The sequence below is a fragment of the Wyeomyia smithii genome, chromosome 1 (assembly GCF_029784165.1).
Source record: "Wyeomyia smithii strain HCP4-BCI-WySm-NY-G18 chromosome 1, ASM2978416v1, whole genome shotgun sequence".
In the NCBI taxonomy this organism is placed as follows: Eukaryota; Metazoa; Arthropoda; class Insecta; order Diptera; family Culicidae; genus Wyeomyia; species Wyeomyia smithii.
Window position 1 is genome coordinate 79,105,370 of NC_073694.1, and position 22,529 is coordinate 79,127,898.

Below are 22,529 nucleotides of genomic sequence, written 5' to 3' on the forward strand. Positions count from 1 at the left end.
GAAGAAAAACCGAAGCAAGTGCCCCCCGGTTTTAATTTCAAATTAAACCAGGAGTACCCACCGCTTCCTGGGGCACCAAAAACCCCTCGTGCACCCATTTCTCGATCAGAAGACATAAAAAAAACAGGGTTCATAAAATTCTCTGATATTGTGGACTGGATATTTAAAACATTCAACATACCAGATCCCCTACAAAATATTCTTCTTGCCCTTCTCCCTACAGTGAAAACCTATTTGAAGCAACTCACAGCAACTTGGCCCCTCATTTCAGCTATCGTATCTTTCGATGACTAATACGTCGAAAGAGGTTAGGAATTTTTTCACTGTGTTACAGTGGAACTGCAGAAGTATCATCCCCAAATTCGATTTATTTTCACATTTGATAAACACATACAATTGTGATGCGTTCGCGCTCTGTGAAACTTTTCTCAATTCAAATGACCAACTTAATTTCCACGATTTCAACATCATTCGTCGAGATCGAGACTCACACGGTGGAGGGGTACTTTTAGGGATCAAAAAGTGCTATTCTTTTTTCAGAATCGACCTCCCCTCGATCTCGAATATTGAAGTTGTTGCCATTCAAACGAATATGAATGGAAAAGACCTTTGCCTTGTTTCATTATATATTCCCCCATCCGCGCGGATTGAACAGAAGCAATTCCTTGATATAGCAGAATTGCTTCCCGCACCTTTTTTGATTTTGGGAGATTTTAATTCTCACTGTTCGCTATGGGGGTCGCTGTAAGACGACAACCGATCCTCTTTAATCTGTAACTTAATCGACGACTTCAATATGACACTTTTGAATACTGGGGAAGCGACACGTGTACCTAATCCTCCAGCACGTAAAAGCGTGCTTGATCTATCCCTCTGCTCGACATCACTAGCGTTAGATTGCCAGTGGAAAGTAATCAACGATCCCCACGGTAGTGATCATCTTCCAATCGTTATATCAATTGCTAATGGTTCAACTCCCCCGAACCCAATCAATATTTCCTACGACCTTACACGTAATATTGATTGGAAGCGTTATGAGTCTATTATAGCGCAATCTATCGAGACTCACGAGGAACTTCCTCCGGAGGAAGAATACGCGTTCTTAGCTGGCTTGATAATCGACGCCGCGACTCTAGCTCAGACGAAACCGATACCCGGGGTAACGATTAGACAGCGCCCTCCCAACAAATGGTGGGACAAGGAGTGCACTGAGCTGTACGCGCGAAGGTCCGCGGCGTATAAGGACTACCGGGAGTACGGCACTATCAACCTGCTTCGCAAGTACGAGGCACTGGGCAGGCAGATGAAGAGCTTAGTAAAGGCGAAAAAACGCGGGTACTGGCGGCGGTTCGTAAACGCGTTGTCGAGGGAAACAGCGATGAGCACTCTTTGGGATACCGCCGGGCGCATGCGGAACCGTGACGTTTCGAATGAGAGTGAGGAGTATTCAGATCGCTGGATACTCGATTTTGCCAAAAAGGTCTGTCCAGACTCTGTACCGGAACAGAAAACCTTTCGCGACGCGTTATTAGTAACTACGGAAGAGCCTCCATTTTCGATGTTGGAATTTTCAATGGCTCTCCTGTCGTTCAACAATAAGGCTCCAGGGTTAGATAGAATAAAATTCAACCTGTTGAAGAATCTACCCGACTCTGCAAAAAGACGCTTGTTGAATTTATTCAACAAGTTCCTTGAGCTAAACATTGTTCAGCACGACTGGAGGGAGGTTAAAGTCATCGCTATTTAAAAACCCGGAAAACCTGCCTCTGATCACAATTCATATAGGCCGATTGCGATGCTCTCTTGCCTCCGGAAACTAATGGAGAAAATGATCCTCTTACGGTTAGACAAATGGGTCGAAACAAACGGGTTACTTTCAGATACTCAATTTGGCTTTCGCCGGGGCAAAGGGACGAACGATTGCCTAGCGTTGCTTTCTACTGAAATTCAACTAGCCTTTGCTCGAAAAGAGCAAATGGCTTCTGCGTTCATGGATATTAAGGGGGCTTTTGACTCTGTCTCTGTAGAAGTTTTAAGCGCGAAACTTCATTCGCAGGGACTTTCACCAAATTTGAATAACTTTTTGCTCAATTTGTTGTCAGAAAAGCATATGTATTTCTCACATGGCGATTCGACAACTTCCCGAATTAGTTACATGGGCCTCCCCCAGGGCTCATGTTTAAGTCCTCTCTTATATAATTTTTACGTCAATACAGCAAGCAAGCGACCAATCAGAGGACGTTATTTTTATTTCAACAAGGCTTGATAATTTTCAATAGTGCAATAGTTCGTAGATTCAAACAACATTTTTCTGCATTTGGGGAGATGCGTGTATAATTTTCCAATCGATTGCTGCAAGAATGAAGAAAATCGGTTGAAAACCAACCGACCTATAAGCATTTGAAAAGGGACAAATTTCGTCCCAGTTTTTCAGTTTGCATCCCTGTGTGGTATGCTAAAGTAAAACGTAGCTCTACGTCAAAAATGCATTCCTAACAAATTTCTCGATTTTCCATCAATTATTTCCAGGGGGTGGGGGGGTTTTAAAAACATGTAATTAAGGGGGGGGATCAAGAAAGTTGTGACAGCTTGTGACAAGGGGGAGGGGGGGAGTTAATTTTTTCCAAATTTTGCGTGACATCATTAATAGATCGTCCCTTGTATGGTCTACAGAATAATGATGAAAGTATATAAAATTAAACATAAACATTGCATTTAACACCTTCACGGTTTTTGTGATGCACTTTATTATTCCCCCCCCCCCCCAGGACTTCGACCATCACCATCAGTTATACGAGCTAGAGATCCTCAGAGAGGATCTAAGCCGAATAAAATAGTTAGTCAAAATTGCGCTTTGAGAAAAGATCTGGCACCTCTGATATGTGAAACCTACTTGCCAAATCAGCGGTTTTTTCATCGCTTATCTCTCTCTCTGAGGATCTCTAGATATCAGTCATGTTTACTGTCATCAATGTCAGCTATTGTCATGTCGAATGTGTCGACTATACTACATGTTTTAATCGTTTTAATTATGGTGGATAGTGATCAGTGCATATTAATCTGATAAGTTGTGCAAAAATATATAAAAATATATACATATATATTATAGATTTCCTTCGTATTTTAAACGCTAACAAAAATGTGTTTACTTATGTGAATACTAATTGTTAACTAGTTTGTTTTGTATTAGTATCGCGAGTTATTTTATTTGTTATCCCTAAAACATTTGTTTTTTTTTTGTATTTGTATAAGAGATTAAGGTATTCATTATATAAATATTATGGTTCAAAATAACTAAGTAGCTTTTGTGTTTCGTTTTCAGGGGTTTCTAATCTAAAATAGTTTTTTCGCAACTTTAAAGTCTTATAATGTCTAAACGTCGAATCAAAGGCCCTGGACTTAAAATTCAGGTTGAAGAAGCATCAAACTCCAACCCTGTGTAAGTGTTGTATCTTTACTTGAAACATTTTTTGCAACTGTTTATTTTATAGGACACCGCCAAGAAATTTGGATAAAACGGCTACTATTACAATAGGCAGCAATACTTTTGTCGTTGAAGCAGATAATTTAGAAAAAATCTGCGATCTCGGTCGCGGGGCTTACGGAATTGTGGAAAAAATGCGCCACAAACAGACAAACACAATCATGGCGGTGAAACGAATAACAGCCACTGGACAAACACAGGAACAGAAGAGACTGCTGATGGACTTGGACATTTCCATGCGAGCCAGTGACTGTCAATACACAGTTCATTTTTATGGGGCCTTGTTTCGCGAAGGTGATGTTTGGATTTGCATGGAGGTAATGGATACTAGCATAGACAAGTTTTACCCTATCGTGTTCAAGAACGGAAGAAAAATGCCTGAGGACATACTCGGCAAGGTACGTAGAACGATACTTATAGCTTTAAGCATATTTGACAACAAGTTAATTACAGATCGCGGTTGCAGTTGTTAATGCACTTAATTATCTTTACACCAAACTGCGTGTTATTCATAGAGATGTCAAACCGTCCAATATTTTGATCAACAGAGCAGGGGATGTGAAAATGTGTGATTTTGGTATTTCAGGTTAGTGGAATATTTAATGACCAACAAGCAACATGAGTAACATGAGTTGGTTCTATTAGGTATAATTATTTCTAATGAAGAATGAATTGAAAGTGAAGTGAAAAGGGTCTTTTGAAGTGTTGTAAAACAGAGGTTTTTTGAAGCCTTTTTTAAATCCAATTTATGCGGGTCATCATCCTACAAGGTCAATGATGTTATTGGTAGTTTATCTAGTGACAAATACAATCATTTTATGATATTCTGTGGGTCAGGGATTTGAGGCTAAGCTGCCATTTCAAAAAGTGATGTAAAACATTTAGAAGCCTAGACCAAGGGGCGCGTGTGGCTGTCAAACTCCATACATTTTCCATCTACCACTCATTGATTCTGGTACCAGCGTTTCTGGCACCCACTTTTTATTCGGTTTGCCCTAAAACTAGTGAAATAGAGTAAATGTCTCGAATTGTCGGAAAACTTATTCTCGACTAAATATCGTTATAGATAGAAAAAATAAGAACTTGTTGTTTTCAGAACAATGTGCACCTTCAATGAATAAGATAGGTTTTGTAAGCATTTGAAATGAAATATTGACGCCGTGATGAATTGATGATTGGTAGGCAAAATGTTGACGTTTATAGTCCCCTGGCCTAGACCCATTGTTGAACAAGAATAACGACATACCATGTCTAGTAAAACGCCGAATCTCTTTTAGTTCAGATTGAATATATTGTCAAAGATGACTCGTTTAAAAAAGTCGGCAACAACTCGAAAATATTTTTTTACCAGGTTTGATGCTTTTCTTGATAAAATCTAGTGAAAAAATCGGGAAAAACTTTAGTCCTTTTTAGTAAGTTTCCAACTCTTGACTGTTTTCTGTAGAGAAAATAGCACCCCGAAAATCGCCAAGTATTTTCCAAGAAAAATTTTTTTTGCGTCATGTAAATCTATTTGTCACTTTTATCATCTTGCCCTTAACTTCGTATTTAACCAGATTGATAATCTAAATTTTTATTAAATCTGCCAAGTGCAACCGAAGTTCTTGCAGTTTAGGTGATTTTGATGGCATTTTTCGAAAAAATTCTTCAAGGAACGTTTAACCCCAAATGGCGTATCTTCTGGTGAAGTAGATAGTTCTGGTAAGGTAGCGTGATTATCCCAATTTTCAACAAAATCTATTAAGTCTAGCAGGAAATATTGTGATTTTAATGATTTTGATGTTATTTTGAAAAAAACACACACTCGGCTTATACGTGGCATTAAAGCTCTTGAGTTGCTCTACAAAACCCTATATTCAGATATTTTTTCTAGTGATGTTGAGAAGAGTAGGATGACCCTGAAAATAGACAATTTTCAAAATGCAGTTTTTTCGTCATGTTACCTCTTTGCTATATATTGTGACCATGCGTTTTGAAATACTCTTAGGGTAAATGTACCCTTAGTGGAGGTAGTACCAATAGTGGAGGTAGTGCGATATAGAGAGTTTTTTCTTTTATTTTGAGTAAGACTGGCAAAAAAAGTATAATGCAACATGTTTGTATGGGTTTTATGTAATGTTTAAGGGAAAAAATCCCATTTTACAGCGAAACATGAAAGAGAAAAAACATTTTTCCAAATCACTAGCTGAATACCGCTTGATTTTTAGTGTTTTCTTAAGCTGCATTCGATTTTATTTAAGGGATATTTATTAAGTTAAACCAAAGTCTCATATAATTTTTAGTACTTATTATGTAGAAAACTCATCAATTTAAAGATTCATTAGCACTCAAATCGTTTTTGTTTGATTTAACCCCGTTTTTTTCAACTGCGCCATTATTGGTACACAGAAACACCGTTGCTCCCATAGTGGAGGCATTCGAATGTTTACAAGTGTCAAACGAAAACAAATCGTTTACAGTTCAGATTTTTGAATATTCAGCGCATATACATTGTTTGCGCAGCGAACAGGTTTCGAGCTATATCATTGGACCTCAGCTCACCAGTGTGTCCATTCGCGCCTCGCCGTGTGTGCGATTGTCGCATCTTTGCTTGCTTCGTCCTCCGCTTTGTGCCGTGTTACACTCCGAACGCAAAACGATCAGCGACGATCCTATTTTCCGTTTTTTTAGAGATACCACTCGCTTACCCGCCTCTACGCGTTGACGAAGGCGTCCACATATAGGTAAAAACTCTAGAATTCTTGTATTAAAAAAACGTTTTAGCTTCATAACTCATTTCAAAATGGATTCTGCAGCGAAAAAAACACATAAACACGATGAAGGAGCTATCACCCGCTGCATGGAGTTGGTCCTCTCTAAGAAAAAGTCACTGTACGCAGCATGCAAAGCTTATGGCATCCCTCAGTCTACCGTTCGTTACCGACTTAGTGGCAAGTGGACCAGAAAAGCCCGGAAACGGCCACCTACTGTTCTAACAGGAGACGAAGAACAGAAACTCGTGCAATATTTGAAAACGATGGAGAAGAAAGGATTTCCGGTAGTTAAGGAATTACTTCTGCATAAAGTGAAGACATTCTTCGGAACGAATTCTCGACCCAATCCGTTCACGAACAATGTCCCAGGTTTGTATTCATTATAATGAAAATCAGTCAAAAAATTGTTAACATCTTATCGGTTATAGGTCGAAAATGGCTGGAAGGATTCCTTCGCCGGCATCGTGAAATCACTTTCCGCACGCCAGAAACTGTGTCTTCCGCAAGTTCTAAAGAAAAAGAGGCAGACATTCGCGGATGGTTCACGAACGTAACATCATATCTCGAGGAAATCAACCTTATGTCAGCCGCATCGGATGCAAGCCGCATACACAACGGCGATGAAACGTCATTCTACCTACACCCACAAACGAAAGCCGTGCTAGCTAGCCGTGGCACTAAGAATGTGTATGAATGCGAGCATGCAGACGGGCACAAAAACAACAGTAATGTTTACCTTCGGAGCAGACGGATCAGTTGTACCTCCAGGAGTTGTTCTTCCTATGCAGCGCCTATCTGTGGAAGTATTGCAGAAGTTCCCCGGAGAGTGGGTATTGGCAAAAGTGCAAAGGGGTGGATGGATACTGCCAACTTTATGCTATACATCAGGAACGTTTTCTACCCTCATCTTCAAAGGAAAAAAGTGCAGTTCCCAGTGCTGTATTTCGTGGATGGTCACTCTTCACACACGACTGCGGAGGTGGCCGATCTGTGCTTGGATTTGGGTATTGTGCTGATTGCTTTATATCCAAACAATACGAGAATAACTCAGCCAGCAGACGTCGCCATTTTTAAACCATTGAAAAGTGCCTGGAAGACTGCCGTATCGGGGTGGTGGCTGGAAAATGGAGGTGAAAATCTATTGCTGTAACACTTTCCTGACGTACTGCAAAAGGCTATGAACAAAGGAATCAAAACGGCCAGTGTTAAGAACGGGTTAAGAGTTTGCGGATTATTCCCTTTTGGTCCTGAAAATGTGGATAACGACAAATGTATTGCCAAGTCAACTAGCGAAAACCCTAATAAACCAGTAGCTCAAGAAACAGACAAGGAACTTTCCACCTTCAATTCAGTAGAGGTCAATCCTGAATTGAATGAGGAAAAAGAAGATGTAATTATTGAAGATTCGGTTATCATTCAAACTTCAATAATCAAAGCTACTATAGATTGCATTGGTAGGGAGCGCATTAACAGCTTTAGTAGCGGTTCTGTCTTATCTGCAGAAGGAGAAATCATCCGGCAGCTATATGAGATGTTGTTGATGCCTATTGATTCGCAGTTATTGAACAGTACAACTCCAGAGATGACTGTGTCAAGTGACTACATATCTGAGGATAATCCAACATATATTGAGGAGGTAGGTGACGATAGTTTCATATCAGATGACAGTATTCCACTCAGTGTCATGAAAGAGAAGACTGGACACAACATTCCGAGCCGTAAAATAAGCATAACCGAATTGCTTCAAACTCCGCCAACTCCTCGTCGGAGCAACCTTTACAGGAATTATAAAAGAAAATTCCACCCGGTACTGACGGCCTCAGAGCGGCTTGAAGAAATCCGACGACACGAACAAGAAAAAAAAAAGGTGCAGCCAGGAAAAAAGCCAGAGTAGCTTGCTAAAATAAAAAAAGAACAACTGAAGAAAGAAAAAAACAAAAATTCGTGAGCGAAAACAAGAGGAAGCTGAGCAACGTAAGAATAAAAGAGAAGAACTTCGAAAAAGAAACAGAAAAAAGCTGAGCTACGAAAAAAAGAGAGAGAGGAGAAAAACCGTAAAAAGCTAATGGAAAATAATCGAGAAAAAAAGCAAAAGATCGAGTTACTCGAGGCACTGAAGCTAAAACGTCAGAGATAATTCTCGTCTGATGATTTTTTTCAGGTTATTTTTTTGTTATATCATTTTAACTGACTTTTAATATAAGCTATCTTTTGAATACATTGACTTTGTATTCAATGCATTTGAAATGCTCCATGGTTACTGGTTAATAAATCCCATATTTTCATTAAATGTTGTTAATTTTCAATTGCATAGAAAATGAGCGAAAATGAAAATGAGTCCAGTCAACTCGATTTTCTAGTTTGAATTATATCTAAACTCAACCTATTATAATATTACCAAAATTTCATAGATTCTTCTTAGTTTCATTCACAATTCTAAATGAAATGTTCAGCAGAGTTATAGACAGTGGACTGTAGATTATATAAAAAATGACGGACCTATGTCCCATTTTTTGTGTAATAAAATATTCACATTGATTTCCATATTTATTTTAAACTCATCGTTTTTTGTTTTCTATACTTGTGACTGTTCAACAAACTTCAAAAGATACAATCTTCATCCATTTCATTTATAGAAATTTCAAGTTTTTAAAACTACCTCCACTATAGGTACATGGTACCACCATTATAGGAACAGTACCTCCACTAAAGGTACAAAAGCTATGATAACAATTGTTGATTTTTTTCAAATTCATTAGTTTTAAAAATGCACAACGAGTTATTTATTAGCAAAACAACTAAATTGTCTTTAAAATCATATGTTCATACATCCAAAGTTAACTAAGTCTCAATTGGATTCGTTAAAATTTCTCAGAAGTAGCTACTATTTGCGCCACTATTGGTACATTTACCCTAGTTTAGAATAATACTACACATTTTTAGAAAAATCCATCAAGTCTTTAAGGCAGGAGTTATTGCATTTTTTGTATTTGGACATTTTTGGACATATCATTTTCAAGGGCCGTTTTACCCCACTTAACCTCAATGAAAAAATTGAAATTTTGCAAAACTTCCTACCTTGATTGGAGAAACAAACGCTGAAAATTTCAGAGATGTATGTAAATCACGAACGACAAACTTTTTTGATCATCGCCAGCTGTTTCAAACATTGTAAAACCGTCAACCATATCCAAATATTTCCGATTGAATCCGTTGCATGATTTCAATGGACCATTTTCAATGTAACGATCCGAAGTATCCTTACAAATTTAATTACTACACAACCAATCGTCCAAACCAAATTGCACGAAATGTTTTTTGCGTATTTTATGTAACATGCTATCAGTTTTATTCTCTGATATCACTTCCAAAGTTCCAAAAACTATTAAACCGATCATTGTGAGAACCGCGGAACTTAATGCGTTTCCTTTCTACAACATGCTGCATCCCTTAACGAAAATGCAATTTATCGAACAATGATACCCACTGATATATCTCACTTAGATTAGAATACTTTGTACAATATTTTCAAATGAAATTCAATTCGTTTTCGTATTCAGTAACAAGGATGTAGATTACAAGTGATAAACTGCCTTGGCAAAGCCTTGGTGCTACATTCCGATTCGGAACTTGACCTTCTGTTTATTTATACACAGACTTCGCAGCCGACTATTTAGTGTACAGAACAATTGCGAGGCTAGCGCTACGATCCTACTGACACTAACAGTCTCTCCCGAGCCGAGACTCGAACCTACGACGACTGGCTTGTTGGGCCAGCATCGTACCTCGAGACCATCTGGGAGATGACCTATGTTTTCTTGTTTTGAAGTAGAATACTTCTCTCAGGAAGTTCGGCTACATAGGGATGTAAAATGAAAATCTATAACCGAAAAAAGTTAAAAATATGTCCAATTTCAAATGCTAAAAAATCGGTTAGTATTCGATGGATTTCCTTCGTTCTTGCAGCAGTAGATTGGAAAATCTTCTAAGATTCATCCCAAATGAAGATGATTGTAATTTTATTATTCAAACTATTGTATTATTGAAAATAGTCAAGCCTTGTCAAAACGCAAAATTCGACCTCTGATTGGTCGTTACATGATTGCTTCCCAAGCACGGTCTACAGAATCATATACCTTGCAATTGAAAATATGCTGGTTGGCCTATATAAGAGCCTGTTTCAGCCGAAGCCGCTTATAATAGTTCTAGACAGCGAAAACAGCAGTCATCCCTTAGCAGTAGCAGTGCAGTGGATACCAGCGATAGCGGATAGCGGTGGAGCAATGGATGGCGAATGGCTGCTGCAAATACACAACAGTGTGATGTTTATTACGATTTGTTGATACTGTGCTTAACAAACGGTATATACGAAACCAATCCGATTTCAAAATGACTGACACGCAAACAGCCGGGTTATCTTCCTTGTAAAAGTATTCTACTTCAACCTTGCGGTCGTGGCTTTGCACACAACCCTCCTGTGATGTTTCTGCGAAATGGGTCCATTTTGGCATGCTCTTCAAGAATAGCCATTAAAATCGAGGTTGTGAGAATCAAACCTTACTTTCTTAATGGCTATTCTTGAAAAGCATGCCAAAATAGTCCCGTTATCGCAAAAAATAAGAAAACCCTCAATTTTTACGTAGGACTTTTATGAGAATAGAAGCAGCATAGCAAAAGCATGGCGAAATGGATATTAGATACTTTCAAGCTCAAAAGACAAACCGTTTAAAATGATTGGAAACATGGAAAGGAGACCATCCTCGTCCTTGGAACCAGCATAAAGTATCATTGCTTGTCATACATTGGTTTTTAGATGCATTACGTCAAATATTGTCTCACTACGTAATTATGGTTGGTTCAGGTATCAAAGCATGATTCGTGATTATTCTACTGATTTGACTGGCTACAAAGGCCAGCATCGAGACCATCTGGGAGATGATTCAACTAACTACGGAACAAAATATTTCATTTTTTTCACTTCAGGGAGTTGGATCAATAAACCTTTTAAACAAGTCGTTGTTGTTGTTTTATTTGTCTCATAACAATATGTTTGTTTCTAAACTCTTTCGGGGTTTCATTCACTACACTTTCACATTACATCATCACATGGTTTGAAGATGATTTACGTGAAGGATATCCAGAAGGTACACAACAGTAGGAACCTTTTCTAAAATACAACAAATAGTTCTAGCAGAACGAGCTTTAAGCTAGAGAGATTCAGTAAAAGCCCTCGTATTCCTGATCGAAATTTGACGCTTTGTACATACTTGGAATTATCCGATTTAAGTCAAATATGCGTAATTTTGTTCGCAAACTTGTTGCCATTTAGAAGTCAACTTCATTATTCCCTTTTTACAAAACTCCCCTTATTTGCAAAAAAAAACTCAGACAGCCAGTTTTCTTTCGCAAGCCTCTTTTGAGGCCAACTTAGTATCACCAAGAGCGTTTTGCATGGACCGGAAGAGATGATAATCACTCGGTGTCAAGTCCGGACTGGGTGGGTACGATAGGATATCCCATCCGAGCTCCCGTAGCTTTTGGCTGGTCATCAAAAATGTGTGAGGCCGAGCGTTTTCCTAGTGGAAAACAACACCATTCCTATTGACCAATTCTAGCCGCTTATGGTCAATCGCCTGCTTCAAACGGTCGAGCTGCTCACAATAGAGAACCGAATTGAGGATCTGGCCATAGTTGAGCAGCTCATAGTGAATGATTCCCATCCAATCCCACCAAACACACAGCAAAACCTTCTTGGCCGTCAACCCGATGGTTTGGGCCGGTTCACCGCACTTTGACCAAGATTTTTTTCGCTTGAGGTTGTCGTACGTGATCCACTTTTCATCACCAGTCACCTCCACTCCAAAAATGGGTCGAGCTCGTTCCGTTTCAGCAGTGCATCGCAGGCGTTGATTCGGTCTAAGAGCTTTTTTTTTGCGTCAACTCGTGTGGCACCCAAACATCCAGCTTTTTTTGGAATCCAATCTGCAAATGGTTCCAAATAGTTTTATGGTCTATACCCAGTTCCTGGGCAATCGAGCGAATGCTCACATGCCGGTCTACTTGGATGATTTCCACGATTTTATCGGTTTCTATGATGATTGACCTACCAGTAGGGGGTGTATCTTCGACAGCCACTACCCCAGAATAAAATCGATCAAACCAACGCTGTGCTGTGCGAATCGTTACAGTATCGGACCCATAAACTTCACAATTTTTTTTTGCCGCCTTTGTTGCATTTTCACCTCTCAGGTAGTAAAAACGTAAAACATGACGAATTTCTTGCTTGGTGGACTCCATCTTTGGCGCTCTATAACTTGAGACTGGAACGTACGATCACAACACTGTCAAAGCGTCACTTGTAGCACAGATTGTCGTCTCTAAATAGCCGTATAATATGACCCGACACGACATATGTTTAAGTGTTGCCATCTATTGACGATATACGACATTTCTTTTTCCCCAACCCAATATCTCTGTTAAATAATTGTTTTTCCTTTGGCCCTCGCCGGAATTCATTGTGCAGTATGAATTACACTAAGGTCGCTTTTTACGCGGGGGATGCGTTCCAAATTTGTATGGGCCCGCGTAAAAAACGACTTTTATGAGTTGCAAATATAACAAAGAAAACCGTTTTAAAACGTTCAAATCTTGTTTGAATATGATAGTAGCCAATCTAGAGACCAAAATGCAATATTTTAAATTTTGAGTATTTACACCAAAAATTGTGAATTTTTTGAAAACTGATATATGATCACTCGTGGTCTAAAACGGAGAACGTGATTGAAATGAGGTCGATATCTTGTACCGTTTTTATGTAATGGAGGAAAGCAACCCGCGTAAAAAAACCGCGTAAAAAGCGACCTTACTGTAAAACTGAATATTTTCTGTTTTGCAAGACTTTATCGTTGCTAACAAAATAACCAAAAAACATGTCGAATCTGAATGTCTAGAAGAGTTTGTTATTTATTTCCAAGCTTGGAGTTCATGCGAAAGTTCCTAAAACTCATGGAAATATATAATGTACTACCTAATGAACATACAGATGAGTAAAACATACTTTCAATTAAACCATAGTTATTTTCCTTCAGTTCAAGATTAGAACTTCATTTGCAATTTTCTGAATTAAGGACGTTTCCATATAGGACTCGTATGCTTTTATGGGCAGTAAATTGATTTCACATGCTTCCAAAGATTGACTTTGCGATTTGCTTATACTACCGCTATTCGCATAACAGTCCAATGTTAAAGTCCTATGTTTTCTTGCTTTTTTTCGAAATGGGTCCATTTTGGCATGCTCTTCAAGAATAGCCATTAAAATCGAGGTTGTAGGAATCAAACCTTACTTTTTTAATGGCTATTCTTGAAAAGCATGCCAAAATGGACCCATTATCGTAAAAAAAACATTCAAATTTTACATAGGACTATTATGAGAATAGAGGCAGTATAGCAAAAGCATGGCGAAAAGGATATTAGATACTTTCAAGCTCTACTGGTTCTACTGATTTATTTGTACAATATGTTGATTTCCAAAAATTTGGCTTTAAGATGTAGAAGTCAAATAGTTTTTGTTTGTCGCCGCCAGGATTGCAAGTGCACTCAATCATGTTTTATATGATTTAGAACAATATTCGGAAACACATTCGATATTTGTTTATTTGAAAATTACATCAACAGGCCTTGTGACCCAAATGATTTGCTTACACTGGAAATTCTTGACTTAAGAAGCGGGTCTTCAGCATCCTGCGGCTGGTGTCGAAATCAAAGCATGTAGCATAACGATTGGAATGGCACTGGAAACTGGTTATCGTGCTGAAGCTGCTGTAGTTCGTTCGCCTACTCGGAACGTGAAGAAGGAGGCTATTTCGCAAAATGCGTGGTCGAACATAAATCAGAGGCGTCTCGTCCACCTGTTCAACCTGTTCATAGGACAGGTAGACAATCTCAGAAAAAAAGTGATTTTTTCACATTTGAGAGTGGATGAAAAATCATCGGAGTAATTTATTTGTAATTTCAATGTTATCCCGAACATCCTTATTTTATTTTCTACATAGTGGAAATGTATGCACCGTGGAGAATGTAACCTGATGGGCTACATTTCAGACTACGCCATACAACTCATACGCAACGCAACCCACACGCAATAATGACTACCGTTTGTTCAGACCTTTCACCTGAACTAACCGTCGTTCAACACTTCTCTGCACCTTCAAGTGCGGCAGGGTAGACGCAGTCATTTATGCTCACCACTACTAATACGACGCCTCGCGTAAAAATGACATTTTTGGTTCAAACTTTCTGCTGAACAAAACCGATGTCAGCGAGAGAAAACATTCATTACACACCACCTCTCTTTAGTGTCTGGTAATCTGTTTCGTTAAGGCGGCTTTCTGTTTCTTCTCTCGACGTCATTAAAATTTGAGAGAGACCACGTGGCCGCGAGAGTTCGCAGATCCATCTTCAGAGCTTTCGTAGTGCAAATGAAAAACGAGCAAATTCATCCATTATTTCTGTCAATGTGATGGAATTCTTCCGTCGATGTATAGTTTCATTTAAACCTCTACACCCATTGTGTTCATTCGAAAACTTGAACCTTGCATAGTCCGCATAGTATACGTTTGTCTTCTTACGCGCTGCTTTCATTTAGTTTAAAATTTCAACATCGTCAAAGGAAACGCTTTAGCATTGAACAAAGATAGGTTTTTTACTCATGGCAAATAGATCATAAACATAATTTTAATTATCGTTGGACAAAACCTGAATGATACTGACATTGCATATCACAACGCCATCCGTCGAGCGAACTTTTCTAGTTCTTCGACGGATCCAGAGTTATTTACGACTAAAACCGATCATTGAGAATTATGATGTGATAAATGTGGATATAGTTTTCCTCTATGAAATGATGCAGATATCATTATTCTACGAGAAAATTATCGGAAAACTCGCGGTCATAATAGACCGTAGAATTTCTTTGCCATACAGATAAATGTAGAGAGATAAAAATGTAGAGAGTTAAAAGTTTTCGAAACTATTATCACGATACTGTTGTTTCAGTGTTGCAAATGTTGATTGAACAGGTAGCCCACTTGGTCACACGTCGCCTCTGACATAAATACATATTGAGTTCAAGAATCGAGAGTTGCCGGACAATCAACACATGTGGTCAATACGTTGGAGAGGACACGCAAAAGTTTAAGCTTTATTTATCCAATGTGCTCGGCAATTCATAAACACAAAAATCGTATTGTTTCGGTGAACTTTGGTTTCGGGCGAACGATCAGTTTCGATGCGCTCTAAAAACCGCTCTTTACTTTCGCGAACCGGTGCGTATCAACGGCTCGTGCATCCTTAAAAATCGTCAGCAACCGAAACAGCCAATAGCGAGCCTTGTTGTCGCAGAAGCTATTGACGCTGGTGCCAGTAATGCGAAACCGAATGCATGTGTTTGTACGATACGCTCTTCGGATGCTTCCCTGGCAGCAGCCCATGCGTGACACCAGATACGAGGACCGGTGCCAGCTCCTCCAGATCGATACTCTTCAATTACGCAGAGAAACAGCTCGCGCTATGCTAGTTTCTGATATCCTGACATCACGGATCTACTGCCCTGTCATCCTCCGTCAAATCAACCTGAACGCTCCTACTAGAACCCTACGAAGGACTCCAGCCTTGCACTTACCCTTTCGTCGAACCAAATACAGCTCAAATAGTGCCATCTTGGGTATCCAGCGTGCTTTCAACAGAGTGTCACTAGTTTTTGATTTTCATTTATCTTATAGAGTCTTACGATCGAAATTTTTGTCATTGTTCCGAAGACTGTTTTATTAGAAGCCATTAGGACAAGTTATTTTATGTCTGTTGGTAGTAGTTAAATAAATAAATAAATGTGAAAAAACCGGCGTCATAGTTAAATGCAAAATGTTATGTTAATGATTGAATGAATGTATGTAATGATTAAATGATGTTTTCAAATTACCTGATTCATGTAAGTGAATCGACCAGACAATAGTTTCTTTATTTTGTCAGTACCCAACTTATCAGTATTGGTTGCTGGTTGCACTGTTTCAACGATGCCAGCCTTCTGAACATCGGTTGATGCTTTATGAGTGGTGGTTTGGAGCTGCGTAATACATTCAAAATTTGCTAGAGCATCAAATGCATTATGCCCAACGTACATGCGTTGTACTGGTTCCAAATTTAATCAGTAAATGCGTTAATTTCGCTCATAATTGATCTGGTTACGCACACTCCAACTATTGCTGGAAAATTTGGAAATTTGGGTCTAGAGCTCTATAACAATATTTTAGAGAAAAACTTTCTTCTACAAAGTTGTTACATATGCTAAAGCGCTTATAGAAAAAATTATCAAAATTAGGGTGACTAGAATTTTCGATGAAGTTAAGTATCTCACTTTTTTATCTTTGTAAATAGAAGAAAAAGTTATTCTACAATATTATAGCACCATAAATTTTAAGTAACTTCGTGAAAAAAAGTTTTTCTCTATCTTTGCGAACAACCGATTTATATTGAAAAAACACATTTTGCGCACTTTTTAGTTTTGATTTTCATCTTAAAACTGTTTTTGAAAGACTTTTAGGGCTTTTTGAGAGAAACAGTTTGCAATGCTGACATCGTGAATAATTAAATTCTACTCAAAGTTATTAATGTTTTTCATTAAAAAATATGCGTTTTTCTTGGGTTTGTCTTTCTTTTTGGGGCAAACATCAAAAATATCAAATCTAGAAAATCTATAACGAGCGTCTTAGCAGAGTGATTGAGATCAATCAAAGGAAACCGATAACTATTTCTTTGATTGATCAAAAATATCTTGGTTTCAATTTAAAGGGCACATTTGATTCTATGAATGAAGATAATATGTTATTTTTTTAAATTTGAGTAAACTCAATTTAAAAACATGACAGAAATTTCAATATTTTCATATATTGTGCATATACAGGCGAACTTCGATATAAGGAACCCTCGTTATAACGTACCTTCGATATAGCGTCACTCGATATAAGGTACATTTTACCTCGATATAAGGTACATATTTTTAAAATGTTACAAATAACTCCGAAATTGGTTTGAAAACTTCTATGAACAATATATTGGTTATCTTGTCAACGTCTCTGGTTACTATTGATCATTTAGGAAATTTCCATAAAATACGTCACCTTAGCGAAAGTTTGAAAACACGTCCAAAAGATATAATGTTGCTGAAAAAACATGATATAGCGTGGTTGACATGGGGACCCGGGAAAAAATTTACGATATATTTTGTGATGAGAACAGTAAACGGACTAAATTTTTTTATTGTTCCATAAAAAACATGATATTTTCATTGTAAGCTTGCAAACGTTTTTTGTTATAACTGTGTTTTAATAATGTTTTTTGTTCTTGAATCTACCACCGACAATAATTTTACCATGAAAAACATTGTCAGTGACTTCTAAATATATGGGAAAAGAGCCAGGAAAAATGCTGTTAAAATATATAACAACCCCTCTGTTTCATGGTAAAAATGGCTAAAAATACTGTTCTAGGCAATAATATTTAATGTAAAAATGATTATTTACAATGAAAAACATAGTTAAATTATGGTTAAACTACGTACAATTACAGCAACTTTTAAGGTTTTTCTGATGTCATTTTTTCGGGAACAGAGGAGCTTATAAAAAAAATAACTCAAAGTTTAATCCCTAGAGAATCGGGTCGAAATTTTAAAAATACAAAATTTTATTAAAATTTGAATTCCTAGAATTGTTAAAAAAATGTTCCATAACCAGTATTTTTTTTCAAAAACCGCACTTGTACACCCTAAGCAGAAGCAAAAAATTTTGATTTGAAAAGTGCATTTTTTATAAAAAACATCATAAAACCTATAAAAAGGTGGAAACATGCTTAAGGTATGTTCAGCAGGATAATGTATTTCTCAAATATGGAAAAATGTTCAGAATATAGTAGGCCTCTGAAATCACAACAGAAAAAGTTGATTGGTATTTTTTGATTTTCAAACATTTTAGGAATGTGTGTGTAAAACTACCTGTATGTTGTCGATTTTCAAGAGATAGAAGCGTCTTCAGCAAAAATTTTCTACATAAGATTACCTACAACTTTGCTAAAGACTTAACATTGATTTGACAAGTAATAAAAAAAAATTCATCTCACTTTTAGGCAGATTAATCAAAAATCGTTTTGCATCAATATTTCTTCTTAAGATATACAAAAACTTTGTCCAATACACTTTATACCAGTGTGCAAAGTGCAATTTTGGGCGTTCAAGCCGTCACTTTGAAATGCAATGAAGAAAATACAGATTCTGAAATCCTGAAGGACGAGGAAATTATTGAAAAAGTTCTCAACCCGTAAGCAGATATTCATGGTTCTTATTCATCGGATCAAAAAATAAATAACAACGAGAAGAAAAAAAGAAGTAGTTTCAATAAAAACTCGTATGAATGCACAATGGTCCAGAAACCAGATTTAAGGGGAAATTTGGGTCTAGAGCTCTACACACTAAACACACTTTGCGCTCTAACTTTTTTATTTCAAGTTTCATCTCAAAACTGTCTTTGAGCGACTTTCAGAACTTATTAAGAGAAACAATTTGCAATGCTGACATCGTAAATATCTCAATTTTACTCAAAGTTATTAACATTTTTCATCAAAAAATATGCGTTTTTCATTTGTTTGTCATTCTTTTTGGGCCAAAAAAAAATTTCTTGGTCTCATTTTGAAGGGCATACTTGACTCTACAAATGGAGGAATTTTAAAAAATATGTTATTTTTTAAATTTGAGTAAATTCAATTTAACAACAAGACGAAAATTTCAATAATTTTATACATTATGCATATAAAAGAACCAAGATTTATTTTTTGGTATTTTTTCATATAACTAGGAATAATTACCTTTGATTTGATCCAAAAAGATTGAAAATCGATCAACTGGTTCAAATATTATGAATTTTTTTAAAAATGAAATACATCGAACACAGTTGTTTTTTATATTGCAAATTGTTTCTCTTAAAAAGCTCTAAAAGTCGTTCAAAGACGTTCAAAAGTCGAGATGAAACTTGAAATAAAAAAGTCAGAGCGCAAAATGTGTTTTTTTCAATAAATCGGTTGTTTTCAAAGATAGAGAAAAACTTGTTTTTACAAAGTTACTTAAAATTAATGGAGCTAAAACATTGTAGAACAAGTTTTTCTTCTATCTACAAAAATAAGAAAAGTTAGATACTTGATTGCATCGAAAATGTTGGTCACCCTAATTTTTGATAATTTTTCAATAAGAGCTTTATCATATGTAACAACTTTGTAGAAGAAAGTTTTTCTCTAAAATGTTGCTATAGAATGTAAATAGGTGGTGAAAAAAAAGTAATGATAACATAACGGCTTGAATTTTTTTTCTAGATGACATACTTTTTGGAAACAAACTATCACACTAAAGGTCTCCTAAAAAGCCAAAAAAAACTGTGTGATTCAAATTGTACTTAAAACGAGTTGATTCACATTTATAGTTGGATACTATTTCCAAAATAAACTATACGTAGATAAATGACAACTAAAAAACTGTAAAAGCTCACAGGGCTATTTTTTGGTATTTTTTCTTAAAATCAAAAGTAGACTTTTAATTTGATCCTTAAAGATCGAAAATCGATCAATTGGTTCAAAAGTTATGAATTTTTGAAAAAAAATACATCGAATAAAGCCGTTTTCTATGGTCACCCAAAAAATTTCGGAGCTAGTCCCCCTAACGACTCAACAAAAGACTAGGGGTTTAATTATTTTCAACATAGATACATCCATGCAAGTTTGAGTACAATTGAAGAACTTTGCGTGACCAATTCCGAAAGAGGGTGACCTTAATTAACGGCTGTATTCGATGTATGTTATTTTCAAAAATATTCATAACTTTTGAACCAGTTGATCGATTTTCGATCTTTTTGGATCAAATTGAAGGTTATTACTTCTAGTTTTAAGAAAAAATACCAAAAAATAAACCTGTGTGCTTTTATATGCATAATGTATGGAAAATATTAAAATTCTTGTCATGTTTTTAAATTAAATTTACTCAAATTAAAAAAATAATATATTTTTAAAAATTTCTTCATTTATAGAGTCCAATGTGCCCTTTAAATTGAAACCAAAAGATATTTTTTATGTTTACGCCGAAAAGAAAGATAAACCTAAGAAAAACGCATATTTTTTTATGAAAAACATTAATAACCTTGAGTAGAATTCAAATATTCACGATGTCAGCATTGCAAGCTGTTTCTCTTAAAAAGCCCTAAATGTCGTTTAAAAACAGTTTCAAGATGAAAATCAAAATTAAAAAGTTAGAGCGCAAAATGTGTTTTTTTAATATAAATCGGTTGCTTGTAAAGATAGAGAAAAACATTTTTTACCAAAGTTACTTAAAATTAATGGAGCTATAACATTGTAGAATAACTTTTTCTTCTATTTTCAAAGATAAAAAAGTTAGATACTTAACTTCATCGAAAATTTTGGTTACCCTAATTTTGATAATTTTTCTATAAGCGCTTTATCATATGTAACAACTTTGTAAAAGAAAGTTTTTCTCTAAAATATTGCTATAGAACTCTATCCCTAAATTTCCCCCTAAATTTGGTTTCTGGACCATTGTGCGAAATCAAATAACTCAAATAATCACATATCCATAACAGTTGATTTTTTTTCAAGGGGAAATGCAAAACTTGGAATTGCAGGGTTGTTTAAAAGAGATTACTCTGGTTGTTTTTCTACATCAAAAACCAACAATACCAATATCACATAAAACACTACTAGGTTTGCAGCCCTTACGACTCATTTCAACTTGCCGCCTAAGGCGGGGCAAGGTGAAATACTAAATTTTGATGTGTTAAATACTCGTTTAGGCCTCTGTAACTTAATGATTTCGATTGCATTGAGCTGACTCACTTAATTGTGCATCATATACCAAACCCTCAGATAAACAGACGTGCCTTTTATGAGTGTGTGTGAACGCTGCTTATAGCGAGGGGCAAGACAGCTTTTATCTGAGTTAGTCTTATGCTTGCTTGAGAAAAAGAAAAAAATATATATGAACGGTGAGACCGAGCAACATTTTGAGGATGGATATTCAGCGATACGAGATTTACTCAGATTTGCTCTTTATTTTTCAGGTTTTTTCACAAAAACTGAAAAACTCAAATTTACTTACTGTCTTACCCCTCGGCTTATAGCAACACCAGCGGCGTTACTGCCCAATTACCAAAATTTCAAAATAATCGATATTTATCTGGACGAAGAAACCGCCATCGATCATGTTGTATGAACAAAAAAAAACGTTAACGACATCTGTTTGTCTCTGCCGAAGCTGTAGCCAAAAATCCATATCGGTAGGACCCCGTTCTTGCAAAATCGACATATATGACGTTGTTCTAACGTAAATTCGGTTTATAGTAAATTCTGGATGATAATAACCAATTCCGATGTAAAAATAGTCGATTCGAATCTTCATTTCAACTTGCCCCAGAGGCGAGAATGTGGCGAGCTGAAATGCCTAAAAATTCATGCCAAAATAGATACTTACTGTGTCTTTTTTAAATTATTACACTTAATTAACACAAAATGTTTTTCGGGAGCTTCGTAGCCGCAAGGTTAGAGTCCGCTTTGGTGAGCGGATGGTCGTGTCGTGTCGAATCTTAGTAGAATCAGACCATTTGGTTGTCAAAGGACTTTAGCATGGGTTTATTCTCAGGCTCCCCACCACATACCCTTCCTTCAATCTGAATTCTACAGAACCCCTGTTGACTCTCCTTCTAACATAAATAAGTCCCTATTATAATAAAACTGGTGTGATTAACGTATGAAAGTTCTCTCCAGGGAATTGTAACTAGGCGATATTGTTAGGATGGACAGAGGCTCGGTATAGTAGAGCTTGAAACGGAAAGGTAAAAATTACACAGACGGATATGAATGATAAGCGCATCACTTACTTCAATAATGATACTGCCAATAATATGAAGTGCGGAGTACAGAAAACACCTGGGCAATATCACAATAGATTTAATCTCTGGTCGCAGTGATGAGTCCACACAGAAAAAAACACTAAATGTTTACCTGACAACCAGCTTTGCTATAATAATTTATGAAAGAATATTTTCACCAACAAATCCAATCTTGAAAAATGTTTGAACTGAATTGACTGACATGATTCTAATGTTGTGGTTTTGATCACCTCCCTGATACCGTAATCTCATTACCTATAGTTTGACAGTACCCCCATTATGACGAACCCCTCGATGCCCTCA

General features: G+C 36.8%; 2 protein-coding genes across 5 annotated transcripts in view; both read left to right on the forward strand.

The window, feature by feature from the left end:
- LOC129718881 (dual specificity mitogen-activated protein kinase kinase 6) overlaps positions 1–22,529 on the forward strand; it is a 78,509-nt gene that overhangs the window by 54,146 nt on the left and 1,834 nt on the right. For 2 of the 4 annotated variants that reach the window (XM_055670074.1, XM_055670073.1), the window contains exon 7: positions 3,323–3,518. Coding sequence is in view for 2 of the 4 variants with exons in the window: in XM_055670076.1 (XP_055526051.1) it covers positions 3,369–3,439; positions 3,492–3,882; positions 3,938–4,070 (595 nt within the window). In the remaining 2 variants the exon portion in view is untranslated. Of the gene's footprint in view, positions 1–2,968; positions 3,261–3,322; positions 3,883–3,937; positions 4,071–22,529 lie in introns of those variants that run through there. The other 2 variants (XM_055670075.1, XM_055670076.1) reach the window with 2 other exon arrangements.
- Positions 6,267–7,387, forward strand: LOC129718882 (uncharacterized). The gene is made up of 2 exons (XM_055670078.1): positions 6,267–6,606; positions 6,666–7,387. The coding sequence occupies exons 1-2, from the start codon at positions 6,267–6,269 to the stop codon at positions 7,385–7,387; spliced, it is 1,062 nt and encodes a 353-aa protein (XP_055526053.1).

Bases quoted from the DNA above. Each gene is read 5' to 3' on its own strand.
- LOC129718882 (XM_055670078.1), top strand. From the start codon at position 6,267: ATGGATTCTGCAGCGAAAAAAACACATAAACACGATGAAGGAGCTATC. The intron at 6,607-6,665 runs GTTTGTATTCAT...TATCGGTTATAG, and splicing joins GTTCACGAACAATGTCCCAG to GTCGAAAATGGCTGGAAGGA.